This window comes from Hemibagrus wyckioides, linkage group LG22 (assembly GCF_019097595.1).
Source record: "Hemibagrus wyckioides isolate EC202008001 linkage group LG22, SWU_Hwy_1.0, whole genome shotgun sequence".
NCBI lineage: Eukaryota > Metazoa > Chordata > Actinopteri > Siluriformes > Bagridae > Hemibagrus > Hemibagrus wyckioides.
In genome coordinates this window covers 2,083,241-2,110,740 of record NC_080731.1, presented here as the reverse complement: position 1 = coordinate 2,110,740, position 27,500 = coordinate 2,083,241, and the positions used below count along the sequence as shown (strand labels likewise).

At 40.0% G+C, this 27,500-nt stretch overlaps 3 protein-coding genes across 6 annotated transcripts in view; 2 read left to right on the top strand and 1 right to left on the bottom strand.

Annotated features, from left to right (window-relative positions):
• hk2 (hexokinase 2) overlaps positions 1 to 5,257 on the bottom strand; it is a 34,906-nt gene extending 29,649 nt beyond the window's left edge. Inside the window, exons 1-2 of the mRNA XM_058374788.1 lie at positions 4,978 to 5,257; positions 499 to 661 (exon numbers count right to left, since the gene is read on the bottom strand). Coding sequence (XP_058230771.1) covers positions 499 to 661; positions 4,978 to 5,040 — 226 coding nt within the window. The 5' untranslated portion in view covers positions 5,041 to 5,257. The remainder of the gene's footprint in view (positions 1 to 498; positions 662 to 4,977) is intronic.
• Positions 5,258 to 16,765: 11,508 nt separating this feature from the next.
• Positions 16,766 to 21,993, top strand: figla (folliculogenesis specific bHLH transcription factor). Of its 3 annotated transcripts, none has more exons than XM_058375354.1 (4): positions 16,766 to 17,073; positions 18,857 to 19,006; positions 19,097 to 19,186; positions 20,375 to 21,993. In XM_058375354.1, the coding sequence occupies exons 1-4, from the start codon at positions 16,852 to 16,854 to the stop codon at positions 20,648 to 20,650; spliced, it is 738 nt and encodes a 245-aa protein (XP_058231337.1). In that variant the 5' UTR covers positions 16,766 to 16,851; the 3' UTR covers positions 20,651 to 21,993. The 3 variants fall into 3 exon arrangements, with proteins under 3 accessions (XP_058231337.1, XP_058231338.1, XP_058231336.1); XM_058375355.1 differs by having other exon boundaries at positions 18,857 to 19,186; positions 20,375 to 20,512; positions 21,518 to 21,993; XM_058375353.1 differs by having other exon boundaries at positions 18,857 to 19,186.
• Positions 21,994 to 22,791: 798 nt separating this feature from the next.
• The window catches only part of add2 (adducin 2 (beta)), a 29,647-nt gene continuing 24,938 nt past the window's right edge, over positions 22,792 to 27,500 (top strand). The window contains exon 1 of one of the 2 annotated variants that reach the window (XM_058375304.1): positions 22,792 to 23,069. The gene's annotated coding sequence lies outside the window, so the exon portion shown is untranslated. The remainder of the gene's footprint in view (positions 23,070 to 27,500) is intronic. The other variant, XM_058375303.1, reaches the window with a different exon arrangement.

Here is a 27,500-nt window from a genome sequence, read left to right as displayed (position 1 = left end):
TTTCCATAGTAACCACGTGGAGATTCCTAAGGCAAATGAGTCACGTAAACTTCAATATTTTCCACGTTGTGGTGCATTTCGTAGTTTCCCGGCTTCATCGTTAATTATTTTCCTTTAACAGCATGAGTGTTTTATTTCTTTAGGGTGAATATTTCCTTGTTGCCTAGCAACAGTGTGCTTACAATCATAAACAGGAAGCAACTTTGTGTATTGATTGAATACAAACCACAAATTCGTGACTTCCATTCGAACCTCAGGTAAAACACCAGGATGCACGTGTTACGGCGCTAATTAACGATCATGTCGTTTGACTTTAACGTAACGAGCACGGCGATGATGTGAATCATTTACAGGTAATAAAACGCAGTGTGCGTCCAGTGTGATAAGATATGACCAACCATCGCTATATTAACTAACTTATGGGCTTAATGCCCAGTGCTACTGTGTAATGGAGCTGTACTCCTCCTCCTCCTCCTCCTCTTCCTCCTCCCTCATTACCTGTGCCATCAGGTGTGGAGCGCACAAACGTGGGCAGCATCTTGACCGCTGCTGTGAGGTTGGTGTCTCTGCCCAGGCCTTTGTCCATTTCCCTCCGGAAGCGCAGGGAGATGTCCATCACGTTCTCGTTGGACAGACGGAGATGGTACAGGAACCTGTCCACCTGAGGAACGGGAAACAGGGTCAACAAATACGTTCTATAAACTTAAACAAGATGCACGTGATGGCTGGTGTAATAGTGACAGGTTAGAGAGAGGACTAAAATTAAGAGTCAAGATAAAGAGCTGTCTAATGATGATATCAAGAAAGATTCAAGAAATACAGCCTACATACCACATTACCTGAGGCACAGAGGCCACACCTCCTTCAGTGTGAATAACAGAAACAGAGGTCACGCCCCCTTAACTGTAAGAAACAGAAATCGAGGCCACACCTCCCAAACTATGAGTAACAAACAGAGGCCACACCTCCTTCACTGTGAATAACAGACACAGAGGCCACACCTCCTTCAGTGTAAGTAACAGAAACGGAAGCCACGCCTCCTTCACTGTGAGTAGCAGACACAGAGGCCACATCCCCTTCACTGTGATTAACAGATAGAGGTCATGCCTCCTTTCATAGGATTGACAGAAACCGACAGACACACCTCCTTCAAAGTGATTGACAGGAACACTTCTTTTATTGTGACAGCCGGAGAGTCCACATTCACCTCCTTTACTAGAGCTGACAGCCACCGAGGCCACACCCACCTCCTTTACTAGGGCAGAAAGCCACAGAGGCCACACCCACCTCCTTTACTAGGGCAGAAAGCCACAGAGGCCACACCTACCTCCTTTACTAGAGCCGAAAGCCTCAGATGCCTCTATCTGACTTCCACATAATTCATTCAACCTTTCCCAGTGAACAAGGTTCAGCCCTGAACAATCCCGAACATGAGAAACGCGACACCTCCCGTTCCCATTAGCCCCGGACAAACTTGGTGTGCAACAATTTTTAACCATGTGGAGGATGGGTCACGGAGACGGAAAGGCCAGCATTTTATCACTGTGCGAGTCACATGGATCTGATAGATCAGGTGAAATTTGATCACACCCACCGACGTGATCCGATACTCACGAGCCGATGAGGTTCATCAGAGGACAAAAACGAGGTCACTGTGTCTGGGACAAACGATGGTAAAGTGTGAAAGGGAAGGAAGAGAACATCCTGATTCACATGCTGGAAAAGACTTCCTTAACAAAAAATAAAAAAGATACACGCACCAAAGCATGTGACACCATCTCATTTACTTTATTTTCACACTTCCTCATTACTCAGTAGGTGTTTACACACACACACACACACACACACACACACACACACACACCCTTACTACACACACTTCTATTCATTCTCCAACAATCCTCAAGTGGCCAGACTTGTGCAATTCAGGAGGTTCCTGCTGCAGCCATGTGACATGACACCAGAGACCGAAAGGAAAAAACACACACACACACACACACACACACACACACACACACTCTTACAGTCTTAAACAGGCCTTCTCAAGCTCCCAACCCTCCAGATTAAACACTGCAGCAGCTATAGGTGGTAATTATAACCTGTGTGGTAACGAGAGATCCAATTAGTCCACGTTAATACAGTGAATAGACAGTGGGCGTGTTTCTCTAAACCATAATTATACTGTATATGTTTTTCCCTTTTTAAAATATATAGCCCCGAATCATTATGCATGCTTTTTAAACTAAAAGTCACACTGTGTACACGGTTCAAACAGCTACGTTACCGTTTAGGCTAACAATCACAAAGGATTATGGGTAAGAGAGACACAATAATGTTTCCTTTTTCTAAAAGGGTGCCATTACTTTTGTCCTAGCTTACATTTTCAGAAGAGTTGTGTGCAAAATGTTTTACGGAAAAAAATGTTGCTGATTTTCCTTACACTTACATGGGTATGGTCCTGTATGCAAATCAGCCACACACAAGCCACACCCACAAAACTCCATAAAAGGCAAACAGTAAAATAGCACTAGCATCCTCAGCGTGGTGTGCACCGAATCGTCACGTAGCCGTTACAGCTACCCCACACACACTTCTTCTTTTTACTTAGTGCCGTTACTTTATATCCAAACTTATTTGTTAATCTTATTCATCTTAATTCACTCATAGATTCGTTCCAAACGTAGTACAAGTGACGTGAGCTGTGAGTTTGTGTAAGTCATGTTTAGACTACTGCTGCTTTAACTCCTTAACTGGAGGACATGAAGCCTCAGGAGGGCAAGTGAGAGAGTGAGAAGAAAACCCTGGAGGATCTGGAACTGTTTGACCTCGACAAGGAGCGTGCTGCGAGTCAGCATCCTCTCCACACAAACACACACAAACACACACAAACACACACAAACACACACAAACACACACCTCTCTGGGGTGGTCATGAGGCAGCATGCGGGCGGAGAAACTTTCTGTACAGCTCTGAAGAAACATTCAATACTCTCTTGTTCAATACTCTAAGGCTTGGTTACTTCAGAGCAGCATTTTTTTTTCTTCTTCATACCTTCTCCCCCTCTCTCCCTCACTCTCTCTCCCCCTCTCTCTACTTGTCTCTTTTTTTCTTTCACTCGTTCTCCCACTCTCTCTCCCCATCTCTCGTTCTCCCACTCGCTCTCCCCATCTCTCGTTCTCCCACTCGCTCTCCCCATCTCTCGTTCTCCCACTCGCTCTCCCCATCTCTCGTTCTCCCACTCGCTCTCCCCATCTCTCGTTCTCCCACTCGCTCTCCCCATCTCTCGTTCTCCCACTCGCTCTCCCCATCTCTCGTTCTCCCACTCGCTCTCCCCATCTCTCGTTCTCCCACTCTCTCTCCCCATCTCTCGTTCTCCCACTCTCTCTCCCCATCTCTCGTTCTCCCACTCTCTCTCCCCATCTCTCGTTCTCCCACTCTCTCTCCCCATCTCTCGTTCTCCCACTCTCTCTCCCCATCTCTCGTTCTCCCACTCTCTCTCCCCATCTCTCGTTCTCCCACTCTCTCTCCCCATCTCTCGTTCTCCCACTCTCTCTCCCCATCTCTCGTTCTCCCACTCTCTCTCCCCATCTCTCGTTCTCCCACTCTCTCTCCCCATCTCCATTCCTCCCTCACTCACTCTCTCCATTCCTCACTATCGCTCTCATTCTCTTTCTATCTTTCCCTCTCTCCCTCACTCTATCTCTCTCGATTTTCTTTTTCATTCTCTCTTTCAGGGCGCCAAAAGAATACATTCTGAAAGTTGAAGTTCTGAAGTTTTTCACATCGGCATATTTTCAGTGCAGTTTGAAAGACACGAGATTTAAAAAGTTCCTCTTTATTATAACTTCACAATAAAAATAGATTTGAAGACTAAATAAGCTCGGTGTTAACACCAGGAACGAGCGAGTCGGTCAGTAATGATGTCCTCTGGGAACGTAATCCAATACGAATATTCAGAATGAACAGATAACAGATATGACAAGGAGAAGGATTCGATTTCTCTCTTTTAGAAAGTCTCGAGGCGTGGGGTTTCATCCTGAACGGGATCTTTTGGGAAAGTTTTTCTCCACAGATTCGTCATATTCCACTTTTCTATTTCTCTTATTATCCTCAAAACTAAGTTTAATTCAGTTCATCTTTATTATTTTTTTTTTAAATAAAAAAAACCTCGCGCGCGCGCACACACAATCCAGCCATGAGAGAAACTGAACCAAAAAAAACCCGGTCGAAATAGAATCAGTGAGTCAAACGAATCCGAGTGACTCAAAGAGTCGGTTCGTTTTTATATAGTCGAAGAATGAAAGTCAAAATGAAGAATCGGCTCGCTCGCGCGCGCGCCCATCACTCGTTTCACTAGTAACGTTGGAGACTCGCGTGGATGACGCACACTTGAGTGACGAAAGATAGGGCGCGCGTGGCTCCGGTTACAACTCCACGTTCTCGCGAGGCGCCTCGGCGTGGCAGGAAGAGGTGTTTGTGTGTGTGTGTGTGTGAGAGAGAGGAGAAAAGTTGTTCTGCCACATTACTGTTACATCATATGCTGAGTGTAGTGCTAATCTCTCTCTCTCTCTCTGTCTGTATAATGCGGAAACTCGTTCTACCGGCAGTCACGTGCCTAATGGAAGCCCTCGTATCAATACTACATCCTTGTACTTTCCTTAACATGACTCCAGCACCTCCACACAAAACCCCACTGAATGATGAATGACCTCTTTTTTTGGCTGTGTCTCAAACTGCACTCGAGTGACCTTAACTGAAACAAAAATGGAACGCGGCCTCACCATGGTTACGTCCCGTGCATGCGTACTAGCGCACAACAGACTGTACATAGAGTACACACGACGTGCATTTTAATACTCTGTGAAGGATTTAGGACGCAGCCAGAGTCAGTAGGTCAACCAGTTAGAACTGAGTGGTAGTTATGAAGCCTTTGTTTTAAAGCAGTTAACCCAGGCTAGCTGTTTAAAGATACTCACTTTCTGTACATGGTCATGATGGAGCTCGGTCACGTAGTAGGCGAGGAGATGCGAGGCGATCATCGTGCCGGTTCCTGCTTCTTTTTCTTCTTCTTCTGTTGTTGTTTCTTGACTGTCTTGAAGTAACTTTTCTTCTCGTTAAACTTCCTTTTTGTGTGTGTGTCACTACACCCTCATGGTCTCGAGCTGAAGGTGTCAAAAGGAAAAGAAAAAACTAAGAAGACCAAGCACGCGCACGTCCGAGAACTTCACTACCGCTCACTTCCCATTTACTAAGAGTTTTAATTAGCATAAATCGGACGTCACGATGTTCGACGCTTCCTATTGGCTCAGAGGGGTAAGGTGTGTCGCGGGAGGCCTAAAGAGATTCATCATCATCGTATACAGAAAGGAGCAATTAATATAATATAATATAATATAATATGATATAATATAATATAATATAATATAATATAATATAATATAATATATAATTTAATTTATTAAAAAAAAATATATATATATTATAAATATATTTATATATTTATAAAATAAATATTTATAAAAAAAAATTATATAATAATATATATAAATAATAACAAAATAATTATATTATGTTTCTGCAAATTTCTCTTTCAAATCATTATATTTATGTTTAATATATAATTGTCATTTAAAAAGGAGCAATTAAAACTAATGAAATATACTACAATATAATATAATTTAATGTAATATAATATATTAAAAAAAACTTCCATTTTAACACAATATTCTTATATTTTTCTGCACATTTCTCTTCTAAATCTTTATATTTATTTTAATATATAATCATCATATAAAAAGAGCAATTGATATAATATAATGTAATATAATATAATATAATTTATAAAAGAAAAATATATATGTATATGTATATATAATATAAAATATATAAAAATATGTATTTTTTTCTGCAAATTTCTCTTCCAAATCATTATATTTATTTTTTAATATATAATTGTCATATAAAAAAGGAACAAATAATATAGTATAGTATAGTATAGTATAGTATAGTCCTGGGTTCGAGTCTCGCTCCTGCTCACTGTGTGTGTGGAGTTTGCATGTTCTCCCCGTGCTTGGTGGGTTTCCTCCTGGTGCTCCAGTTTCCTCCCACAGTCCAAAGACATGCTGCTAGGCTGATTGGAGTCTCTAAATTGCCTGTAGTGTGTGATTGTGTGAGTGAATGAGTGTGTGTGTGTGAGTGTGTGTGTGTGCCCTGCGATGGGTTGGCACTCCGTCTAGGGTGTATCCTGCCTGTATGCCCAATGACGCCTGAGATAGGCACAGGCTCCCCATGACCTGAGGATAGATCGGATAAGCGAAAAAAAATATATACAAAATAATTATTATATATATATATATATATATATAAAGAAACAGTAACATTTCAACACAATTTTTTGTAAAAAAAAAAAAAAAAAATCATTTCATTTTCTGCAGGTTTTTTTATATATAATAAATAAAATAATAGAATAGAAATAAATCAAATAAAAATACTTAAATATATTTTTTTCCTTTAAAAGAACAAAATTTGTTGTTAGAGCACGGGTCATTATTTTTTTTTAACTGTTTAAGTAAAATATTTCATTTGATCATATGAGTTTCATTTCCATGGAAGGTGCCAATAATTTTGAAAATGACCACAAACACATACTAACCTTTTTTTGTTGTTGTTGTTGTTGTTGTTTACTTGTTGTTACTGTGAGCCATAAAACTGAGGGACAATGACAAGGTTTGTTTTAATATATTGCAAAGTGGCTTCCAGTCTGTGTGTGTGTGTGTGTGTGTGTGTGGGCACAAAATTCACTTCTCTCCAGCGGAGTGTTTAACGATGTCTGGTGTGTGTCTTTTATTTTTAACATACTGTCCTCTCACAGAATTATCTCCATCTCTCTTCAGTTTCAGGATCATCCCACACGCACATCTGTCACCTGAATCCCTGAAGAAAACAAAAATACACTCTTTTATTTCTATTGGAAATGAACTTTCAGCTTGAACTGAATATAGAGACATCCAGTCACCTTTAATCTCTGAAACTCTTCTCTAATCAGCGCTCTAAATCATCAGCTGGAGCTCAGATTACATCCTGTCATGCTAAGAAGCGTGAATACGGCTTACGACATGCTGTGTGTGCTTTAAATATTTCAGAAAGTGTGTGTGTGTGTGTGTGTGTGTTTGGAGGAAACCTGAAAGTCTGGCTAAAGTGTTCTGAAGTTGATTCCGATAGAATAGGAAGGCAGACAGACAGACAGACAGATAGATAGATAGATAGATAGATAGATAGATAGATAGATAGATAGATAGATAGATAGATAGATAGATAGATAGATAGACAGACAGACAGACAGACAGACAGACAGACAGATAGATAGACAGATAGACAGACAGACAGACAGACAGATAGATAGATAGATAGATAGATAGATAGACAGACAGACAGACAGACAGACAGACAGATAGATAGACAGATAGACAGACAGACAGATAGATAGATAGATAGATAGATAGATAGATAGATAGATAGATAGATAGATAGACAGACAGACAGACAGACAGACAGACAGATAGACAGACAGACAGACAGACAGACAGACAGACAGACAGACAGACAGACAGACAGACAGACAGACAGACAGATAGACAGACAGACAGACAGACAGACAGACAGACAGACAGACAGACAGACAGACAGACAGATAGATAGATAGATAGATAGATAGATAGATAGATAGACAGACAGTCCATCTCAAAGTCACAGAATAAACAAAGGCGTTCGGCACAAAAGCCAGAAGAACCTGACGGGTCTCATTTTAAAAGACGTCTCTCACCCACACACATACACACACACACACACACACACACACACTGTACAAACATGACGATCCTACAGTACACGTGATCCTGCCGGGGTTAACAGGTACGCTCAGGGACGAGACGAAACAAAACAGGATTTGGATTCATGTGGAGAGATGCTGCAGTTCTCTCGGTCCTGCTACTGAGAGAGAAAACTAAAACATTTAGCATGAAATTTATCACTTTCCTTCTGCTTTCTACCTAAAATCATGTCATGGTTGAAACATCCTCTGTGCTGTAAATGAAATGAGTTAAGTGTAGAACTTCTCCATGATTAGTCACACTCTTTAAACACTGCAATGTCTTATTTTATTTTATTTTATTTTATTTTTTTAAACACTAAGAAATGAAGTTTTTTTGTTGTTTTATTTTTCTTTCTCTCACTCTACATGCTGAAAAAGTTTATTCAAAATCCATCCAGTTTATTTGTATAGCGCTTTTAACAATAGTTTTTGTCTCAAAGCAGCTCTAAAGAGGTATAGGAACAATTTATAAAGTGAAAAAGTTAACTTATCTCTAACATTTATCCCTGATGAGAAGTCTGAGGTGACAGTGCTGAGGAAAAATCTCCCTGAGATGATCTGAGGAAGAAACCTTGGAGTGGCCATTTTAACCACACACTGGAACTATGACTCAGCTGATTCGCTTCTTGACTCCTTGACTCTCTGAAATGACTCTTTTGGTTATAGTGACCTTTTCAACTATACACTGAAACTATGAATCAAATGAGTCCTTGCTTAATTCATTGACTCTCTAATATGACTCCTTGGTTGAATTAACTTTTTTCAACTACACACTGTAACTATGAATCAAGTGATTCCCTGCTTGACTCACTGACTCTCTAAAATGATTCATTGGTTAAAGTGACCTTTTTAACTATACACTGTAACTATGAATCAAAGTGATTCCCTTCTTTACTCTCTGACTCTCTAAAATGACTCCTTAATTGGAGTGACCTTTTTAACTACAAACTGTAACTATGAATCAAGTGATTCTCTCCTTGACTCTCTAAAACGATTCATTGGTTGAATTAACTTTTTTTCAACTACACACTGTAACTATAAATCAAGTGACTCCCTTCTTGACTCACTGACTCTCTAAAATGATTCATTGGTTAAAGTGGCCTGTTTAACTATACACTGTATCAAAAGTCACTGAATCAAAGTGATTCCCTTCTTTACAATTTGACTCTAAAATGACTCCTTAATTGAAGTGACCTTTTTAACTATACACTGTAACTATGAAAAATAACAAAAAAAGAGGAGAAGGGTGTTAGGTAAGTACACACATAGACACAAACACTAGGCAAGTGATTCCCTCATTGACTCCTTGACTCTCCAAAATGATTCATTGGTTGAATTAACGTTTTAACTATACACTGTAACGATGAATCAACTCTTTGATTCTTTTAAATGACTCCTTGGTTGGAGTGACCTTTTTAACTACATACTGTAACCTTGATTCATGTGATTCCTTGCTTGATTCATTGACAGTCTAAAATAACTCCTTAATTGGAGTGACCTTTTAATCTACACACTGTAATGATAAATCAAGAGATTCCCTGCTTGACTCCTTGACTCTCTAAAATGATTAATTGGTTTGAAGTGACCTTTTTATCTACACACTGTAACTATGAATTATAGTGATTCCTTATTTACTCTTTGACTCTCTAAAATGACTCCTTAATTGGAGTGACCTTTTTAAACACACTGTAACTTGCTTGACTCACTGGCTCTCTAAAATGATTCATTGGTTGAAGTGACCTTTTTAAATACTTACAGTAACTATGAATCAAGTGATTCCCTCCTTGACTCCTTGGTTCTCTAAAATGACTCTTTGGTTGAATTGACCTTTTTTAACTAACCCACGTAACCATGAATCAAGTGATTCCCTGCTTGACTCCTTAAATCTCTAAAATGATTCAATGGTTGAAGTGACCTTTTCAACTACACACTGTAGCTAAGAATCAAAGTGATTCCCTTCTTGACTCCTTGACTCTCTAATATGACTCCTGGGTTGAAGTGACCTTTTTAACTACACATTGTAACTATGAATTAAGTGATTCCCTTCATGACTCTTTGACTCTCTAAAATGATTCAATTGCTGAAGTGACCTTTTCAACTACACATTGTAACTATGAATCAAGTGATTCCCTGTTTGACTCACACACACACACACACACACACACATACCACACACACAGCTCATTAATGTACATATTATTATCATAATTCTACGCTGTAACGTCGTTCAACGATGAGGTCAACACATAACAAGCCTTATTTAACCACGCTCCTAAACCCACTAATAAACATGTTCCTTTGTGTAATTTGTGTAATCACATTTTTGTGTAATCATGCAGTATTAACCAATCAAGATCTTGCGTTTTTCCTGTTTCTGCTCAGCTCGAGGTGATGTACCGGAGAGGAACCACAGTATTAACTGCAGAAGGAGAAGAAGAAGAAGAAATTCAGTTCTGGTCAGTTTTATATTGCAGAATACTTGATTTTACTTTTGTATTTGTCCCAAATTGCATATGTTATAACAGAAACATACAAAACAAAAACAAGGAGTCATTTGAGAGAGTCAAGGAGTCAAGAAGAGAGTTGCTTGATTCATAGCTACATTCTGCTCAGGTAAAGTGGCCACTTTAACCAATGAATCATTTAGGAGAGTCAAAGATTCGAGGAAAAGAGTCACAGTACTTATAGCTACAGTCTGCACATGTACAATGGTCACTCCAACCAAAGAATCATTTAAAAGAGTCAAGGAGTCAAGTAAATTGCTGAAAAGATAGCTACAATCTGTTGCTAAAATAATATGAGCTTCCTAGGAATCCAAGAAATCAAGAGGTGAGATTTCTTGTGAATTATTTTCACAAGAATCAATGAGTCAAGCAGGGAATCACTTGATTTATAGTTACAGTGTGTGGTTAAAAGGTCACTTCAACCAAGGAATTATTCTAAAGAGTCAAGGAGTCAAGAAGGGTGGTCCCTTTTAGTTATGCTGTCATAGCTAGTCTTGCCGGAGTCCCTGCCTGCACTTTACACATAATTCTACACTGTCTTTAAGCATCACATGATTAGAAACTTAATATCTTTCTCTTTCTCTCTCTACCTTCTCTGTCGAGCTATACACCCCACTCCTGAGCTCCCAGTGTTTGCCAGTTTCCAGTGCGACCGCTGCCCTACCCCTGGTAGGAGTCTCGCCGCTTGATGGTGCCCACTGATGCTGTGGATGGATCTATGTGGACCAGGAGACAGCCATGGACAGAGCCACTTGGGGACTTTCACACCATCACAGATCTGCCATTTCATCTGTCAGCTTGTGACAGCAAAGAACTAGTGTTTATAATGACCTTAGAAACTACAATGACCTAATAGTTCCTCATGGGTCATTGATTGCTGTTGTGGAAAGGACATTAATCAGCTGCAGTTACATATTTATATGAACCTGGTTCCTCTCAAGGTTTCTTCCTTTCCATCCCAGGGAGTTTTTCCTTGCCACCGTCGCCACAGGCTTGCTCATTAGGGATAAAATAGGATAAAATAGTCTAATTATAGAATTTAATAATTTATTCTTATTTCTAGTTAATTAGTTATTTTTTGTTTTTTATTATTATTTTTCATTTTCCCCTCCCCTTTCTCTGTTTTCTTCTTTTGTAAAGCTGCTTTGAGACAATGTTCATTGTAAAAGGCGCTATACAAAATAAATTGAAATTGAATTGAATTGAATTGAAGAAGGCAATCACTTGATTCATCATTACAGTGTATAGTTGAAAAGGTCACTCCAACCAAGGAGTCATATTAGAGAGTCAAGGAGTCAAGAAGGGACTCACTTGATTCATTATTACAGTGTGTGGTTAAAAAGGTCACTTCAACCAAGGAATCATTTGAGAGAGTCAAGGAGTCAAGCAGGGAATCACTTGATTCACAGTTACAGTGTGTAGTTAAAAAGGTCAGTTCAACCAAGGAGTCATATTAGAGAGTCAAGGAGTCATGAAGCAAATCACTTGATTCATAGTTACAGTGTGTGGTTAAAAAGGTTTCTTCAACCAGGGAGTCATATTGAAGAGTCAAGGAGTCAAGAAGGGAATCACTCTGATTAATAGTTATAGTGTGTAGTTAAAAAGGTAAGTTCAACCAAGGAGTCATATTAGAGAGTCAATGAGTCAAACAGGGAATCAGATTAATTATCCACATGTGAGGTTTGCTTAGTGTGTTTCTTCATTGTGCATTTGAAATTAATTCCTGGCAACGCTGCTGGACTTTGTCCCAAATTGCATATTCATTAACAGATACAAACAAAACAAACATTTAAAAAAAGACACAACCATCTGTAAGTCTGCTAAATCCATTTTTTTGTGTGGGTGTTTTGGAGGATGGGGTTTGCACATGTATTTCTCAAACAGCTGTCATGATGTGATTAGAAACTCTGTGTTGTAACTCCTGTAAGATTTCCTTCCTTCTTTCAAGTCGACAGTGTAAACACAAGACGGCGGTTTGGACACGATGCCGCTATGCCTGACCGAAGCGTGCTCATATGGACCCCGGTGATCAGATTCTTCACCGGCTTTGGTGGTCAGCTTCTCTCTTGCCCTCATGACGCTTTGGCCTGAAATCTGACAGCTTCACCGCAAAACCTTACAAAAAAAAAGCGTGTGATTTCATGACGTCTGTGAAAGCAGGCAGATTTCCCCAGAAATAAGACTCATTATGAACACTTCTAGGAATGAATATGCAAAAGAAAAATGTAAAAAAAAAATAATAATTCGTGGCTCTAACTTTGTGGTGTCTTCTGGCTGGCAAAAAAATACCCCAGAGTTTGCTCCAATAAAAGTGTATAATCAGACAGCTGGCTGAGTTCCTGTGGAAATAATATCATTTTACCAAGCACTGATGTGGAAAAACTTAATCATATCTCTCGAGGTGACGATTCATTCAAAGTCATTTTTACGGCTAGAGCCCGAGTGCGGACGTGCGGCTCGGCACATCGCGTCTTCTGGCTTCTGTCCATCTTATGAGAGCAACTTCAGCTTCCTGTGCAGCATTGACTTTTTCACAACTCTACCTTCCCTTTCACTTCTTTCGCTTTCCATTAAAAGTTCACATGCAGTGCAAACAGAAGGCGAGGAATCCGTGACCTCCAGGCCCTTCTCCAGGCACATGATGTCAGCTAGCAGCTGATCCGATCAGATTCCAAACCTACTCCATTGTTTCTTCCTTTCCTCATGACGGTTTCTGAAAGGAACACCCACTTTTCCTGTAATCGAAACCGAATGACTTGAGCCCACGGTGTGAGATATTTCCAGCCTGGAAATCTGTTTGCTCTTCTGGTTTATTCGCTGGTCATTTCACTCACCTCCTCCTGAGTAGGTGGTGTATTGACGGAGTCAAACAAATTAGCGATGAGATTTATATTTACTGTCTGGCAAAACTTTTTATTTAGCTCCTCGAGTTTTAGATTTATTGTCAAATTCCCTTCTGGACTTGACACTTCATTTTATTTGTCTTACTTCTCTGTTCTACAATTACTTTTTTTATATACTATACTATATATATATATATATATAAAACATTGCATCACATGAATAAAAGTGCAGTAAAAGTGCAGTAAAAGTGCAGTAAAAGTGCAGTAAAAGTTACTCATCTAAATGAATCCTGAGGTAAAAGTTGTACAGTTTCAGAATAAAAGTCAAAACTCTTCAGGTATAAAAGTTTCAATCCACACAGATTTTATTCATAGAAATCAAATTAGCGCCGTTTTCACCAACCGAATGAACATTAGCTTGCTAGTAGCTAGTCCTGACATGTTAAACACAGCATTAGCATGATCTACAGCAGAAATGTTGGTGTGCTAGCTAGCGTTTCACGTTAAGATAAAGTCTTTGAGAGCAGAAATACAGACACTAAACCATCAAGATGGAAATCAGCAAGAGGAATCAGAAGCTCTGGAACGGTGATGAACCTTTATCAAAGGGATGGAAAAGACCAAAATGTGGAGAAAGAAAGGATCGGATACAAAAAATCCAAAACATAGGAGCTGATCTGTGAAGCATGCTGATGGTGGTGATGGTGGGGGTGCTGGTGGTTGTGTCATGGCTGCTTCTGGAACATTCTCACTAGTCTTTACTTAAGACGAAGCTCATGATGGAGCAGCAAAATGAATTCAGACGTCTAGAGAGGCGTTCTGTCTGAGCGTTCACAGAGAAACGAATCAGGAGGAACTTCATCATGCAGCAAGACAATGATCCAACACACACTGAGACTGGACACAGGAGTTTATCAGGGGAAAGGTTTTAGACTAAACAAGTCAATTAGCAGAACTGACCACAAGGCTGAGCAGATGAAGAGGAGACTGAAGAGGAGAAACTCACAACAACTGAAAGGAGAATGCAGTACAAACCTGGGGGAAAAGGAATTGTTCACGATGTAACCTTGAGGTCATTTCACTGCAACGACAAACACATCTGAGCAGAATCAGGAAGTGTGGACTTTACAAAGTGAATACTGATTAGCAATCTCTCAAAGGAATACGAACCAGACAATGTTGTTTTGTTTTTTGTTGTTTTTTGTTTTTTAAATCCACAGACGGAGCACATACCACACACTAAGCAGCGCTTCATTAAAGTCGCGGCCTTAATGAGCATGGCTCCTGGACGCCGCTTAGTGAATTCATTTGAAGGAGTTTTCTTCGTTAGGAGACGTCGGTTTGATTCAGGTGGCCAGATACGACGTGATGAAAATGTGCTTATGTAATCACGAAGACCAGCTAGCTTTGCGTTGTTGACATGCTTAGCACCCAATTAACATTTCCATCAAAGTACACGTTCTCCGGTCTCAGATGAAAATGTGACGTTCTCTAGGAAATAAAGGCATGTAATTACACTCTATATGTCAATTGCATTTAATCGTTTCTCTGAAGCTTTTATCCGAACAGATGGTATGTTTTTCCATCCACTTCTGTTTTGTTTCTATTCAAAGCAAGTGGCATTAAAGAAAGTACAGTGTGAGGAGAAGAACCTGAGAGACAGTTTAATGTTAGTCAGCAGGGGTGTGTGGTGCGAGTGTGGAGCTCAGAATGTCGATCGCAGACAGAAGCGAAGGCTCCTGTAACACGTCCCGCATGGTGATGATGCTTTTAACCCTCCATTGAGCGTGTCTGTGATGAAGAGGAGTGACCTGATGAGTGGTTCTTCTCACCACCGCTGCACCAGCCGCCGTATCGCACTGACATGCGGATGCTTAGCATGCTCTTGATGGTGCAGAGATATCAGTATGAGGGGATGGGGGGGGGTTGTTCCTCGGTCTCCTCAGGAAGTAAAGATGCTGATGCTATACATTTTTTAAGGTTTGTCAGTTTTTTTAGCCAGAGACAGAGAGGCTGGTGAGAGAGAGGCTGTTTACAGCTGCTGTAATATAAGTGAGAACAGGAACAAACTTGTTTATAGATACCAAACTTGCTATGCTGAGGATTAAAGGGCTTCAAGATGTTTTATTATAGGAAAATGATCAACTTCAGGATGGTGAATGCAGCGCCACTTCATCACACACACACCACATTGTTAACTGTTTTTGTTATAAATATTTGCCTTTTAATTTTCATCAGCAGCTTGAATGGTTTAGAATAGATGACTGAGAAACTTATCATACAATAACACAACCTGGATCAGAAAAATGTATAACAAAAGCCTAAAGGGGGAAAATAACAGCAAGTCCTGGCAACAGCTCTGGTTTTGTTGAGTTACACTATATTGCCAAAAGTTTTTGGGACACCCCTCTAAATCATTGAGTTCAGGTGTTGTTTTTCAGGGGTTGGACTCGGCCCCTTAGTTCCAGTGAAAGGAACTCTTAATGCTTCAGCTTCATACCAAGACATTTTGGACATTTACATGTTCCCAACTTTGTGGGAATCCTCAATCCGATAGAATGCCTTTGGGATGAATTAGAGCGGAGGCCAAAACTGGGACGTCTTCCTTCACATGCACATGAATGTAATATGGAGTTTTCCCGCCCCTTTGCAGCTATAACAGCTTCAACTCTTCTGAGAAGGCTTTCCACAAGGTTTAGGAGTGTGTATATGGGAATTTTTGACCATTCTTCTAGAAGAGCATTTGTGAGGTCAGGCACTGATGTTGGACGAGAAGGTCTGGCTCACAGTCTCCACTCTAATTCATCCCAAAGGTGTTCTATGGGGTTGAGATCAGGACTCTGTGCAGGTCAGCCAAGTTCCTCCACACCAAACTCACTCATCCATGTGTTTATGGACCTTGCTTTGGTCACTGGTGTGCAGTCATGTTGGAACAGGAAGGGGTCATCCCCAAACTGTTCCCACAAAGTTGGGAGCATGAAATTGTCCAAAATGTCTTGGTATGAAGCTGAAGCATTAAGAGTTCCTTTCACTGGAACTGAGGGGCCGAGCCCAACCCCTGAACTCAGTGATTTGGAGGGGTGTCCCAATACTTTTGGCAATGTAGTGTATGAATGCAGGCTGTTAGCAGAATGAAATGTTCAGCTGTGGACATCTAGTGGTGTAAACATATAATGGCAGATAGTTTTGTATCTGTTATCTGATTGGCTGAGCCGTGTTCAACATACACATACACCTACTTGTGGCCTCGTCACACTAATTGAACGCTGTATTAATGCGCCGGGATTTAAATTGAAGAATTGTTCATAGTTAAATTTAATGTTAATTGAATACACTTTTTTTATCATGGGTAAGGTTCACGTTATGGGAGTATACTGTATATCATTATTATCCGTGACAAACACGCCCTCTCGTGGCTCAGTGCTTTATTTTATTTTTATTTAGTTACGTGGATGCTGATTAGGGGGCGGGGCTTAACACAGGTGCGCGCGGATTTGGATTTTAGTTTCTCAACAACCTGACAAGACCGGGCGAGATGTTCTGAACTATTAGCTTTAGGTAAAATTTTTACCAAACATTTCGGAGGGTTAGATAGATATGTATATGTTTAAATACAGTTTTTGTTATTAGAGAATGAGCAGTAGAAAGCTGAAGGTGGTTGGGGGATTAATGAAAGTCCCCGAGAGAGAGTTAATGGGCGACATTTTGTTGCGCGAGAGCACCGAACCGTCGCTCCCGGTGCACGTGAACATCGGAAAGCTGCTCAGGACGGAAGATGGACAGTACATGGACATGGAGGACAGAGACGATGCCGCCAAGAAAAGACAGATAGCCAACGCCAAAGAGCGGCTCCGGGTTAGTGGACCTGTCATTCAAGGGAAAGAGTCGACTCTTCGAGCCGAACGTGGAGAGTCGACTCTTATAGGAGCCGTATGTTTTTTTTGTTTTTTTTTTCTTTCTTTTTTCATCAACCGCTCAATTTGTCCCCATTAACATTATTGCGTGGATTCTTTCACTTTTACAGAGACTTGCTGGTTTTATACTTATAGAGAGACTTATAAATGTAATATAAAACCTATTATATAGGCAAATAATAATGTTCTTATTAACCATAACAATATCAGGTATAGTTAGGCAAAGATCATCAATAACTAGTCAAATATCGCAAACTTTCTCTTGTTTAGGAAAAGAAAAGTGGTACTGAGCTGTTTAGGATTCGAAAGAGTCGACTCTCCTTAGGTGATTCAAATAATCTGACTCGATAAAGAGAGCCGGAATTCCCATCAATAGTATTTTCGTTAGCACGCGCTCTCAAAACTTTGAGCTTATTTGGTAAGTTTAGTTTAATTGAACAAGTTTGGTTCAGCAAATGTAATTATTTTCTTCTAATTTTATAAGAACTTATTGTATTTAAGTTATTTAGCCTGTAGGTTACAAGCTAAATAGGATTTTGCAAATACACAGGCCCAAGACTAAAGGCTAAACCCAACCCAGACGGACACACACAGGTTCCTCACCCGAAAATCTTTAATTTATTATTTTAAGACTATGAAATGCGAGGCAGAGGCAGCAAATGATTCACACGAATCAGTCAAAATTGGTTCAGTTTTAATGCAACACGCATTGGCCAGATCTTCACACACCACTCCATATCTCACATAGATTATAGATGATAACATAAAGTCCAAACTACAAGCTATTACTAATAAAAACATGCAGTAAAGTCTGACCTGAAAGCAGAATGAAGCAGATTGATCGGTGTGAATCTCTACATCATCTAAAGTCATGTATACACGGCCTACAGCGCAGAAGAAAATCTACTTAATGGATTTGGAATGAAGATATAAAGTATTGATGCTTTAGCTCTGTTTAAATAATGCACGAATGCCTCAGAAATCAAAGTTTTCGTGAAGGTTTTGCCATAAAGATGTGATTCACTCTACATCTCATCGCATCATCTCATTAAGTTGCAGAGTAATCCTTTAGATTTTTCATTTTAAGGTATTCAGTATAAAATAACACCTTAATGCGACCTCCATCTTAGGGCTCACGAGTCTGAAGACGTTTTACAAACCTGTCACGGCGTCTGATTAAATCCCTTATCAGAAAATGAATTAATTTTCTGGGACATTTTTTTTTTAATTGATAAAGATAACCAGTGGACAGAAAAATTGAAACACGTTTTTTATTCTGCCGTATATCTGCATTGCTGATTAAAATGACAGCTCATTTAATCCTTCTCGGAATAAACAATGATAATAAAAAATGACGGAACACAAGAGATGGATTGCTTCCTGGATGATTTAATTAAGCTTCTAAGCTTCAGAGCCGTGAAGTTGAAGGTGGCTTTAATTGCATGTTTAATTAATTACGTGTAAAATGTTTAATTGAAAATTCAGAATGATTAAAGGTGCAGTTTTGTGAGACTGATTAACGAGTGTTTACGTTTGAGGGGCGTGTCTCACGTCTTTCTCAGTATTTTCTGGAGTAAAATCTTCATCTATAGAAAAAAATAAACATTTCATTTACCTGTTTTTTGTGAAATATAGAAGATAAAACTGTTCGAAGTGTGTGTGTGAGAGAGAGAGACACTTGCTGGTCCTCAGTGTAATCTGGTGTCCTGTGGCGCCCCCTGCAGGTTCGGAGCCTGAACAGCATGTTCTCGTATCTGAGGCGGATCGTACCGGTCATGCCCCGCGACCGAAAGCCCAGTAAAGTGGACATGCTGAAGGCGGCGACCGAATACATCCGCCTGCTGTCCTCCGTGCTCAGCGACACCTCAGCACACGTAAGCGCAGATCAGATCTGTACACGCTTCAGGATTTTTATCATCGCGAGTCCCGGTTCTCCGGTGCTGATGATGAAACGTTCTCCACAGAGCCACGGAGCTTCAAGTGAGCTGCTGGACACCATGAGCAGTTATTCCCACTCAGATGACCGGTGTGCTGACCTGTGGAGTGTGGACGATGTGAGTTTCATTATCTTTGTGTGTGGGTGTTACTCAATTTGAAAAAATTGCTAATGTTATGACTGTAGAAGTGTAGAGCAGGGTAGAGACTCTCTAACTGTCCTTAAAATGATATAAAGATAGGGCTAAAGTAATAATAATAAAAAAAAAATATATAAATTTTTAAAATATTGTTGATTATAAACTAATCTTTTTTTCTTAAACTCTTCTTTGAGTTATAGTGAGAGAAAGTAAAATGGGAAGCTTTAATGGGAGAATCCAAGGAATTTTATTTATTCTTTGCTAATGTTTTTTTATAGGGTTTTTGTATCATAAAATTTAAGAGCCAGTCACATTTGAATATGCAAATGTAGGCCAAAGAAAAATGCAGGGAAATATCACTGGACTTCTGTTATTGTGCTTTTTCCCCTTACAATAATAATTTATGAAATGCACTATTTATTTATTTATTTATTTATTTATTTATTTATTTATTTACACCTTCAGTTTCCTACAGTAAAAAACAGACGAAAACAGTGGAAAAGACAGGTGTAGTTTGCGAATGGAATTCTTCCTTCTGATTGGACGAGACATCGGTCACTCAGGATCTACAGGAAGTAGAAAATTGTGTATAACTTTAGTTCCTGTACTTGTGTGGAGTTCTGCCTTCAATTTAAACCATATTTTCCATCTTTTAAAGAAAATAATAAACATATATATTTATCTTTTATAAGAGAATGGAGTTCATTCAGCTCTACTGTGGTGAAGGACGTTCATATGGTCAGTGTGATGTTGGATATACTGATAGTGTATCATGGAGTAAAGATTAGTTTATCTTTAAAAACACACCTGAAGAACGCAGGAATGTTCGGAAGACCAAACTATTCCAGATTAAAGGATGTAAGGAGCGCTATAAGAGCAGAGCTGTGTTCATACACACACCAATCCACTTTCTACTGCTGCAGCCTTTTTGAGTGTTTGGATTTTTTGCACTTCTCAGCCACCGTAGATTTCTAATGACGTTCTGATTTTATGAACTTAAGGGTGAGTTCGATTCCACCAAGCTGCCACTGCTGGGCCCCAGAGCAAGGCCCTTAACCCTCCATTGCTCAGTTGTATAAAATGAAAGTCACTCTGGATAAGGACGTCTGCTAAATGGCAGAAATGTAAAGGTAAACTTTTCTCTCCTGCGATCTCTCCACCTCTCAGGTGCTCGACTCTCTGTCCAGTCAGTCTTTAACGGTTACTCCTCCGTCCATCACTGCAGATGAGATGGATCTGAGCGACATGAGCATGCAGTGTGCCGTCCCAGTCTACATCATACAGGTTGGATCTGACCACACACTGGTAAGGAATCTGCTCAACTTAAAGCTGAACTCTCTCTCTGCCGCCCCCCCCTCTCTTTCTCTCTCTGTCTCTCTCTCTCTCTCTTTCTTTCTTTCTTTCTTTCTAGAAAGTTCTAGCTGTATTCTAGCAATATTGTGACATTTTAGAAAAGTTGTAATTCTCCATCAGGTCAGGTTCAGTTCTGAGTTTTGGGCTTCCTTCACATTTTTCTGGGCCAGAAATTAGCTCCACCCACCAGCTGAAGTGAAGTCACTCTGTTTCTTTAAAAGGCACTTTGTATAATAGACCCAGCGTGATTCCCATTACATACAGAGGAGTTTTTATCTGATAGAGATGGTCTGATCCCCACAGCAGCATGGATCTCAGATATCAGAGGAAAAAAGATGGAAATTGATCGGCTCATGTGACAAATGGAAAAGATCGGAATTTAAAATATTTTTATAGCTGGAAATGTTCACATGTAAATAGACAAGTGGTGAACCGGTGACAGGGTCATGGGTGGTCAAGGCTCATTCATGCATTTGGGGACCGATTAGAAGGCTGGCCCGGGTGATCCGATCCAACAGACCAACTACTGTTGCTCAAATTGCTGAAGACGTTAATGCTGGTTCTGATAGAAAGGGGTCAGAATACACAGTGCAGGACAGTTTATAGCTCCTTTATATATATATATATATTTATATATAATATATAAAAGGGAACGACTGTTTACAGCTGCTATAATGTAAGTGACATTCCACAGTATTAGGAGTAACCATAATAACTGGATTGAAATGTGACACCTTGGTGAAGTGCTGTGGTGTCAGTGGAATGAAACACTCAGATGTGCCATTAGGAATCTGTTGTTAATTAGTTTCCTGTAACAGCAGGAATCACTGTGTGACTTGCATCATTTATTAGATATTTTTAGAGTTGATGTATTTATACCTCATGCTTCATCACACACTAAGATAAACTCCAAGATACAGAAGCCTCCTATCTCCTTTCTCATCGTTTTCTCCAAAGGGATTGTGAAGAATCGATGGATTTCCGGGCAGGCAGCGGGATTGAGGGTTTGAGGAGGAATCGGTTACGGTATTGGAGTCAGGGATTCAGAGTTCAGGGGAATGCGAAGGGCAGAACGTCTTCCAAGCTGCAGCAAGAAAGCTCTAAAATTACAGACCACTCCTTTAACGGATCACACGGGTCAGCGTCAGATAACAAACGAACTGATCTCTTCCCTGCAGGTCTATCAGACGAGGTGAGGACGAGCGCTGCTGCTGCTGCTTCCACTGAATACTGAAACATGAATTTAACCTTGAATGAAGAAAGATTGTGGAAACAGTTTATTTTTATGTAAATAGTTTGGTGTTTAACGTCTAGACAGCTGCTCAAGGATTGTGATGAGTTTTTGTCTGTGTTGAAGTTTAATATTCTGAAGCAGCTTGGGGGATTTGTGGTGTTTGTTTTTGTTTTTTTCTTTTCTTTTTATTTTTTTTTAAATGAGCACTTTCTAATAAAATACCTCTCAGCACTCAGGTCTGATTTCTTTCTCTTAGACGAAGTTGGGCGGGGGGTGGGATTTCAGACGCAGTAAAGGTTCTTTATTTATTTATTTATTTATTTATTTATTGGAAAATGTTGTGGAGAGAATTTTTGAATTTATATATGTATATTGTGTGTATATTTTGGTTTATCATATAGTACATACCACAGCATTATATACACCTTCTATATACAGTTGAGCCTATTAGCATAGTTTATTTATATATATATATATATATATATATTCATTCAGTGTGCACTTGCTGTCCACTTTATTAGGAATACCTGCTCATTTGTGCAGTTATCCAGTCAGCCAATCATGTGACAGCAGCACAGTGGCCAGGTCAGGTGATATAAGGTGTAGATGTACAGCAGGTGTACACCTGGGGTGACAAAGACTGGTAGAGTTTAGTACCTTTTCTATTAAGAGTGTATCATAACCCATGACACAAACTGAAGGTTTGAGACTTTAAAAACAAAGTATATTTGGTTTGATATATAATGTGTGTGTGTGTGTTATATGTAAAGTATATATGTTTTGATTTAGATTGTTTAAACGTAATATTTGAATAAAATGTGTTCATCTGGGAAGTTTTTGAGCACCAGTCAGAATAATCAGGTAAGGTCTCGATCTGTTTGCATCTCGATTCAGATTCTTCAGAGAATCAATCACTTGCGGCGAATCAAAACCGCTCCAGTGTTGCACAGCTTGATTCAGTTCAAAGGAGTCGACTCGGTGAAGTGAATCAGTGATGATGTAGCAGCGTGTAGTGACTGTAGCTGAGGCGCGGCAGTGGGCTGGTCTACAGAGGGATGCTCTCTCTCTTTCCCTCTCTCTCTACCTCCTACATGACTAAACCCTTTAGTGGTGAACCATTAACGGGAAAAATCCCGGTTCTCGTCAGAGGAAGGAAGACAGGGGATTAGCTTCATCGCCTGTTTTTTTTTTTTGTTTTCTTCTCGTCGTTCTCTCGGCTGCAGGTGGGGCTGGGATACACACATACAAAGGCCAAAGCGGAGAGGATGCTGTAAGGTAATATCCGCCTTTACTCTGCTGTTTTCGCTTCTCTAAACGAACTTAAAACCAATCAGGATATCCCGGATGTCTTAAAGATGCTAATTACTAATTTAATGATAATTATTATGAGGTTAAATCGTGAGTGGATCTGTTTGGGCACGGCCTTGTTTTTCTATCACTGCTATAGACTCAGATATATAAACAACAATATGTACAAAAAAATACAACCTAATCTATGTATATTTTTTATTTATAAGCATGATTTATATTCGTATATTGGTTACATTCTTTCATTTATTGTTATACTGTATTAGCCATAATGCCGGTGATTAAATATTGGTGCATTTTATCTGGCACGAGGCACTAGATTAGTGTATTTGACTTGACAGACCATCATGATAACTAGTATTGCTTCATAATGGGCCTCGTCCCAAACCGAATACAGCGCACTATACTGTCTTAGCCCCTTAAAAAGCCCTAGTGGTCCGGGGAAGGGGACTAGTTAGTAGGGTAGTATTGCGATTTCGGATCGTAACCATGGTGACCCAAGAGAACTCGTAGAACCGCCGATGACGTAATGTTTTGATACTAACTATCTAATACTGTCTAGCAGGTATCGCGTGATTTGGGACGTGGCCCTATATACATTTTGCCCACACACTGGAATTATACCGAAAATAATCCTTTACTCCAGCGAGTTAGCCTTAGATATAGAGAGATTTGTTAGAAAATAAATATATTTAAAATTCGTCCTATGTCGCGCGCATCTGTCGTTGTGCTGGTGCTGATGTTGGCATCAGCGCGCGCCAGAACAGTTGCTAGGCAGCCGCGCCTGAGGCACGAGTAATCCTCCGACTAGCCTTATGCTAACCAATATCGGCCAAATACGACATAATTTCGCGTTTATTTATCACATATGACGTCATATGAGCTGTGTTTCTGCATCGGCGTCCTTCTTCTGTACACTTAGAAGTCTATGCTTATTTCCGCTCTAAAACACTAAGAGGCTAACAGGCTAACTGTTAAAACCACTAAAAACACAGTGAATTAATTGTGACTGGATTATCACGATCATTTGTTAATCATAACACGAAAAAGGAAGATTTTTCTGACGATTAAATAGATACATAAACTATATAAAAAGGCATGTTTGGTCAGGGCACCACAAACAAACTTATTAATTAAAAATTCACTATTACTGTAATAATACAGAAGAACAAAAAACAAAGAGGTGGGTTTGCAGGACAGCAGCAGTGGTGTTGAGTGATTAGTCGTTGGCGAAAATGGTGATCAGTGATGAGTGATTAGCAACAGTGATGATCAGTGATAGGTTTTTGTGCGTAACCATGGTGACCCAAGAGAACTCCTCGAACAGCTGATGACGTAATGTAATATATATATATATATGACAATGTATATGTGACAAATAAAGTTAACTAAACTTAAGATATAGAGAGATTTGAAAATTTGTTCTAAGTCGAGCGCATCTGGCGTTGTGCTGGTGCTCATGTTGGCATTTGGGATTTGTTGGGAAGAATGCTGACCAGTGATTAGTTGTGTCCTCTCAGACTTTTATCAGAAATATCACAACAAAAAGTGCTGGACTAGTTAGTGCGATTTGGAATCGTAACCATGGTGACCCAAGAGAACTCGTCGAACCGCCTATGACGTAATGTTTTTATACTAACTTACTAATACTATCTTCTAGGGCTGTGGCCTATTGTTTGACAAGCTGCCGTAACCAACGCTTCTACATCTGAAACATACACCTTCACATACATGCAAACAAATTAAGAAAAAAATGTCAACTCAAATCCATCCATTGTGTAAATTAGAGATATTAAAGGATATAAAGTTTATCTGTTAGTTTAAAAGGCTAGCTGAAGTTACTTCTCGTCACTCCTCCTCGCTTCTGTGAAACGTAGTGAGAGTAAAGAGTGTTAAAGAAACCTGAGAGATTCCTCTTTATTCGACTGTTAAACTGCAAATGTGCTGATAGAATTATTTCTTTTGTTCCATTGCAGTTATCAGATTATTTTAAAGGCACTATTCAGAGCGTACGAGTTCTGGACAGCGTGATTATGATGAGATGAGGTTTCAGTCAGAAAACGGACAGCGTGAGAAAGTGTGTTTTTAATGAATGTTTTATTTTTACGGTAGCATCAAAAGACAAGAAGTTTATTTTACCATGAAAACATTGTACCACATTGTAGCCGCTTTGACTTTTTGTGATGGACACGCCCACAATTCTGATTATAAACAGTTGTAGAAAGGACATTAGGAACATTTACATCATTTCCTGTCCAGTGTCACCCAGATGTGTATGAGTTTCCCTTCTCAGCTTGGTTCCTCTCAAGGTTTCTTCTTCCTCACATCATCTCAGGGAGATTTTCCTCACCACCGACACCTCAGGCTTCTCATTGAGGTTATTCTGTTTCTATACTTCTGTAAAGCTGCTTTGAGACAATGTCCATTGCTTTGTGACAATGTCCAAAGAAAGAGAGAGAGAGAGAGAGAATTTCCCTTTGGGATGAATAAAGTATCTATCTATCTATCTATCTATCTATCTATCTATCTATCTATCTATCTATCTATCTGAGAGAGAGAGAGAGGGAGAGAGGGAGCAGAGAAGGGGTAGAGAGTAAGAGAGAGAAAAAGATAGATGAGAGACAGCAGAGAAAGAGGAGAGAGAGGAGAAAGGAGAGAAGATACTTGTACCTTTAAAGTCACATCAATAGTATCATGTGATCCCGTTATTTTCCAGATGTTGCTGTGAGGTGAGGTGAGACGAGGTGAGGTGAGACGAGACGAGACGAGGTGAGGTGAGGTGAGACGAGACGAGATGAGGTGAGGTGAGATGAGATGAGACGAGATGAGGTGAGGTGAGATGATGTGAGGTGAGGTGAGACGAGACGAGATGAGGTGAGGTGAGATGATGTGAGGTGAGGTGAGACGAGACGAGACGAGGTGAGGTGAGACGAGATGAGACGAGGTGAGATGAGGTGAGATGAGACGAGACGAGGTGAGGTGAGGTGAGATGATGTGAGGTGAGGTGAGACAAGACAAGGTGAGGTGAGGTGAGGTGAGACGAGGTGAGGTGAGGTGAGATGAGACGAGACGAGACGAGGTGAGGTGAGGTGAGGTGAGACGAGGTGAGGTGAGAAGAGAAGAGACGAGGTGAGGTGAGGTGAGGTGAGACGAGGTGAGGTGAGAAGAGAAGAGACGAGACGAGACGAGACGAGACGAGACGAGACGAGGTGAGGTGAGACGAGGTGAGGTGAGGTGAGGTGAGGTGAGGTGAGGTGAGGTGAGACGAGACGAGATGAGGTGAGGTGAGATGAGGTGTTTGTCGTTTGTTTTGTTTGAGTTTATTTTCTACTCTCTCTGGTCTCTGGTCTCTGATGCACTGATTTTCTCCCAGATGCTTCTTGCTCTCTCTCGCCGAGTGAGACGCCCACGCTGTGTGTTAGTGTGTCTTCAGGGAGTCGTGGTGTGGTGGGCGTGGCCTCCCCCTTCTCCTCAGGATACACAGAGATACTGTGTGTGTGTGTGTGTGTGTGTAACCCGAGTCCCACCTGTCTCATTCTCTAAAGCCTGTAAGATGAACGTGTCACTTAACCAATCAGAATCAGACGACTTGCTCGGTGTGTTATTGATTTTTAATACCGCTAATCTTTGCTGCTGATCAATACCACCACCAGTCAGACTCCATAAGGATTTCCATAATAAAAGCATCTAAACTTTTAAAATAGCTGGGTTAAAAGAAATAAAGTGATCGTAGCCCGCTCTAGAATTAGGCACCCAAGGTAAAAATGGTCTAAAATTAAATTTTTTACTTTTTAAAAATATGGGTGTGATGTAAGGTTAAAATAAATGTATTCTACAATATAAAATATTTTATCAAACAAATAAATAATATATGTGTGTATAAATATTTTAAATAAATGATCATATTGTACATGAGAATTTTTAGGGGTGCCAATAATTATGACATGCTTCTATTAATATTAATTAATTAATTATATATTTATATAAGAATAAATTTCCTTCGATTTGAGCTTCCAGTGTGAGATTTAATTATCTACAAAGAATTGGGTGATTATATATATATATATATACACTATATTGCCAAAAGTATTCACTCACCTGCCTTGACTCACATATGAACTTAAGTGACATCCCATTCCTAATCCATAGGGTTCAATATGACGTTGGTCCACCCTTTGCAGCTATAACAGCTTCAACTCTTCTGGGAAGGCTGTCCACAAGGTTTAGGAGTGTGTTTATGGGAATTTTTGACCATTCTTCCAGAAGCGCATTTGTGAGGTCACACACTGATGTTGGACGAGAAGGTCTGGCTCTCAGTCTCCGCTCTAATTCATCCCAAAGGTGTTCTATCGGGTTGAGGTCAGGACTCTGAGCAGGCCAGTCAAGTTCCTCCACACC